Source organism: Nicotiana tabacum, chromosome 2 (assembly GCF_000715075.1).
Source record: "Nicotiana tabacum cultivar K326 chromosome 2, ASM71507v2, whole genome shotgun sequence".
Taxonomy (NCBI): domain Eukaryota; kingdom Viridiplantae; phylum Streptophyta; class Magnoliopsida; order Solanales; family Solanaceae; genus Nicotiana; species Nicotiana tabacum.
Window position 1 is genome coordinate 112,722,527 of NC_134081.1, and position 5,247 is coordinate 112,727,773.

A 5,247-nucleotide genomic window follows, 5' to 3' on the forward strand; every position below is an offset into this window, starting at 1 on the left:
CAAAGGTTTATTTATAAAGAAATTAAGAGGCCTATTTTTCCGTGCTTTTTTCTTTTATTTTGAATTTTTTGCCTTTTGGGGTACTGGCAAGATTACTAGGACGACGTTCCTACCTATCCTAATTACCAAAAGTGGATCAAGGATTATCATCATCCACTACACACAAAAGTGGAAAAAACAAAAAGGAGATTTATATCTTAATTTCCGGTGTTTCTTCTTTTACAGCAGGAGTTTGATCGAATGATAACTTAGGTGTTCATCTTAATCCAATATTTTTTATATGGTATTATGTTTATATACTAAAAAAATTTAATAAATAAGTATAAATAATAGATTTAAACTCAATAAATTAAATAAGTCGTGTAGAATCTCGAACTACCACTCATAATGTTTAAATTGTGAATAATGTGTTTTAGAGTGATACCTACTATATGAGTAAGAGATTTTAGCTAGATAAAATGGGGTCCCCATACACACAAACTATAGCTGTAAAGGGCTCGAGAACAACTGGAACCACAACCCACGTCAAGTAGTCCACAATGGTTAGCCTAAGTCAGCCGACTTTTCTCCTACCTATGTTGCTTCAAAGAAAGTACGTACGTACTTTTTTCGAATTCTCATCTGCCAAAATTTTCCTATTTATACCCCATTTCACCGATAGAACCATCGACATAATATTAGTCATCAAATTTTCCCATGGAAATGCAAAGCAAAGAGGCTGAAGCAAGAAATGCTAGTACTCTGTGCTCAACACAGAAAAATTGTAGTAGTAACCTTTTTGTAACACATAAGAACCAATTTTTATCAATATTAAGTAGATTTCATGCTGGTTATTTTAGAATAAGCCTTTCTTTATGCAGCCAAGCATTATTATGGAAAACACTAAGTGAGCCATCGGATGATATCCATAAGTTTAGAAGTATTTTTCGTATGCTTCCATCTACAGCCTTTATTCTTCTATGGTCTTTAGCCTTATTCTCATTAATATCACTTTCTTTTCTATACCTACTTCGTCTTCTCTTTCACTTTGACATGGTTAAAAGTGAATTCTTACATCATGTTGGAGTGAACTACCTTTTCGCTCCTTGGATTTCTTGTCTTGTTTTGCTTCAAGCCACACCATTTTTCAAGCCTAAAGAGATTTATTTTCTTGTACTTTGGTGGATCTTTGTTGTACCTATAGTTGCACTTGATATCAAGATATATGGACAATGGATCACAAAAGGGAAGCGCTTCTTATCAGGAGTAGCGAATCCGACTAGCCAATTATCAGTTATTGGGAATTTAGTAGGAGCAAGGGCAGCTGCTGAAATGGGATGGAATGAGTGTGCATTATTCTTGTTTGCAATTGGAATATCACATTATTTAGTGCTTTTTGTTACACTTTATCAGAGGTTACCAGGAAGTAGCTCTCTTCCAGCAATGCTTAGGCCAGTTTTCTTCTTGTTTTTAGCAACTCCAAGCATGGCTAGCTTGGCATGGGACTCTATTTATGGAAAGTTTGACTCTTCATCCAAGATGCTATTCTTCCTTTCCCTCTTCCTCTTCTTTTCCCTGGTGAGCATTTTAAATTAAACATGATAATCCATTTGTTAGATTTTAACATAACAGTGTTAGACTAGTATCAGGAGGGGAGCCTTGGCATAACCGGTAAAGTTGCTGCCACGTGACCAGGAGGTCACGAGTTTGAGCCGTAGAAATAACATCTTGTAAAAAATGCAGGGTAAGGCTGCGTACGATATATCCTTGTGGTTCGACTCTTCCCCGGACCTTAGTACACCGGGCTGCTTTTTTTTTAGTGTCACACTAGTATGAGACTAGGCATACAACTTAATTAAGAAAGAACGGAACACTTCTGATACATATCAAAAAATACACATAGAAGTACGAGTAATCATTCAGGGTAAAACAAAAAAAAATTAAAGTTAAAACGAATGTTCAATCATAAATATAAAACATCTTTTTTTCGGAACAAACTAGAAGGAAGGAATGTAACAAGAGCATTGGTTTCTTCCTTCTTTATATCTATTTCTTTGGTCTTTGTTCTTTGAAAGAAGAAAAGTGAACATAAAGAAAAAGAGACTGAAGGTGACGGCTAAAATATAAATTGACGTAGAAGTATTCGAGTTGGCTTTTGCATTTTTAAGATTTCGTAGTTGTCATTTCCGTTGTACGAAATGATGTTGTTGGCTACCAACCATTCAAGTCATGCCCGTCAGCGTCAGCTTAAATACACATGTGTTCTTTTGTCAACCTAAGGCAACACAGATTTAGTTGTCTTATCTAGAAATATATATTCTACTTGAAAATTTATGAATATGACTAAAACTGTTTACTAATTTGTTGAAAAAAACAGGTTTCAAGACCAGCCTTATTTAAGAGATCAATGAGGAAATTCAATGTATCGTGGTGGGCATATTCTTTCCCTATAACAGTGATGGCAATGGCATCAACTAAGTATGCTCAAGAAATGAAGAACACTGCATCCCACATTTTAATGCTGCTTCTTTCTGGATTATCAGTGATAGTATTACTTGTTTTGATGATTTTCACTGCATTTAATTCCAATTCATTTTTACCTGGCGAAGGTGATGGTGCAGTGCTCTGTCCTAACAATATTCAACGGTTATCAATAGTATAATTGTAATTATTTTTGCACTTTCTTAATTAGTATAGTAGATTAGTAGTAATAGTTGTTCGAATTCTTAGAACCAACACGTATGTAACATATGAGTAAAGGAATAGTAGTGCTAGTTAGGCATTTAATGACTTTGTACGTATTTCTGATCAAAGATGGAAATGCCAAAACAATTTTATACCACTTCTAGTCGACTTCATTTTTCCTTGTGTGGATAAATTGGAATGATAAAACTGTATTTAGAAATTTTTTAAATTTTTAATTTATATTGTTTCAAAAAAAATATTATAAATTATTTAAAATTGTAAGTTTCGAAAGTCTATCTTTGTTTCTTTAATTTCTTGCCTAGTCAAACTATGGAAGAAATATTTTATTTTGGTTTTGATTCTTGTGTTATTCAACTGAGTATACTTAACCCTCAATTGAAAGAAATGTATAAATTTGAGTACACTCGAAGCTAAGGAAAAATAAATATTTAATGAAACCATTTAAACAACATAAAAATAGAAACAACAAATCCCAAGAAAGAATGTGGAGAACAGTACACCACCTCTCTGTCCACCACTAACGCTCAACAGCGACCAAATCCACAAAAATCCAATCAAATATTTCTTAATTTTATATTATAAAAATAAAATAAAAATATGAAGAATTAACCCAAATACCCGCTCACCATATTACTTAAACTAAAAATAGTCGGTGAAGGTATAATATATGCATAATTTATATATTACATGTGTATAATTATGTATAATCAATATATAATCTATGTATATGACTAGAAAAAGTAAATAATTAATATGACCAGCTATTTATATAAAAATTTCTAAAAATATTTCTTAATTTTACGGGCCCAAATCACAGTAGTTTCCGAATAACTCCATTACATCAGCAAAATCCAATAACAAAACCCTTCTTTTTGCTCAAATCGATCCATCTTATAGCCTCTTTTGCCAAACTTTTTTGTTTTTTTGGGCTCTATATCTTAAATCTAGATTTATGAACCACAACAAAATCATTAAAGTGGACCGAATAAAGTATAAATCTAGATTTAAGATATAGGGCCCGTTTGGATTGGTTTAAAAAATATAATTTTTCAGCAAAAATAATTTTTAAGTCAAAAAGCAATAAGTTGGGTTGCCCACCTTATTACTTTTGGCTTGTTTTAAATAATTTTTAACTTATTTGAAATATTTTTTAACTTTACCAAACACCTAAAAAAAAAAGAAGCTAAAGGAGCTTAAAAACTGATATGATCTAACTTAAAATTCAATCCAAACACCTCACATTTGGACTCAACCGACCATTTGTTAAAGTAGATTGTCTTTATTGCTCTATTTTGTTTTTCTCATTTGGTTGCTAGCAAATTAGCAGGCACCAAAAGAAGAAAAAGGAAAAGCGCGCACACGCGCACAGTGAAAGCGAACGATGCGGCCAATATTTGCTTACTTGCATTCCCATTGATGGTACCGATCTAAATTCGTCAAAAGGCACATATAACCTCTCTACTTTCGAAAATGATCTAAAAATATCTCTTATTATATTATTGGGTTATCTAAACCCCTGCAGTCATACTTTGAGTTCAAATATACCCCTCATTTAAATGGAGAGACATGTGTCATAATCCTGTTGGTCAATTCTAAATATCTTCTAATTAATTGAAAAGACTCATTACCCATACCCGAAAAATAATTATTTTAAGCAATTATTTTTTGTAAAAATAAAAAAAACTGAAATTATTTTTACTAAAAACTGAAAAAAAAACAATTTTTTTTTCAGTTTTTACAAAAAAACTGCTTTAGAAAAAACTGAAAAATATTTTATAAAACAATATTTTTGTAAAAACTAAAAAAAAGAGCTGAAAATCAATTTTTTAAGGCAATTATTTTTTGTAAAAACTGAAAAAAACTGATTGTTTTTACTAAAAACTGAAAAAAAACGAAAATATTTCTTTTTCAGTTTTTACAAAAAAAACTGCTTTAAAAAAAGCTGAAAAATATTTTCTAAAACAATATTTTTGTAAAAACTGAAAAAAAATTTAAAAAGCAATGTTCTAAAGCAATGTTTTTGTAAAAACTGAAAAAATAAATATTTTCTTTCTTTTCAGTTTTTAGTTAAAAATATTTCAGTTTTTAATTTCTTTAGAAAATTATTTTTCAGTTTTTTGTTTTCAGTTTTTACAAATATATTGTTTTAGAAAATATTTTTCAGTTTTTAAAGCAGTTTTTTTGTAAAAACTGGAATTTTTTATTTTTTTTTTGTTTTTTTCAGTTTTTAGGAAAAAAAAAAATTAGTTTTTTTCAGTTTTTACAAAAAAAAAAATTATTTTTCGGGTATGATTAATGTGTCTTTTTAATTAATTAGGAGATATTTAGAATTGACCAACAAGACGATGACACGTGTCCCTCCGTTTAAATGAGGGGTATATTTGAACCCAAAGTATGACTGTAAGGTATAAATAACCCAATAGTATAACGATGGGTATTCTTAGAATACCATACCTTTTTCACCACTTTCAATCGAATCATTTGCTCTGTGACTCTGAGCTGAAAACTATAACCATTTTATTACTTTTTAAAATTTGAACTTTATATGTCTAAGGTGAAAGT

At 30.6% G+C, this 5,247-nt stretch overlaps 1 protein-coding gene across 1 annotated transcript; it reads left to right on the top strand.

Annotated features, from left to right (window-relative positions):
- The first annotated feature begins 655 nt into the window (after window positions 1–655).
- On the top strand, window positions 656–2,827 carry LOC107820639 (S-type anion channel SLAH4-like). The gene is made up of 2 exons (XM_016646991.2): window positions 656–1,557; window positions 2,357–2,827. The coding sequence occupies exons 1-2, from the start codon at window positions 697–699 to the stop codon at window positions 2,639–2,641; spliced, it is 1,146 nt and encodes a 381-aa protein (XP_016502477.1). The 5' UTR covers window positions 656–696; the 3' UTR covers window positions 2,642–2,827.
- Window positions 2,828–5,247: the final 2,420 nt, after the last annotated feature.

What these genes read in the sequence shown, in the direction of transcription:
- LOC107820639 (XM_016646991.2), top strand. Translation starts at nt 697, where the DNA reads ATGGAAATGCAAAGCAAAGAGGCTGAAGCAAGAAATGCTAGTACTCTG. An exon ending in TCTTCCTCTTCTTTTCCCTG is followed by an intron (nt 1,558 to 2,356) that starts GTGAGCATTTTA and finishes TGAAAAAAACAG; the next exon opens with GTTTCAAGACCAGCCTTATT.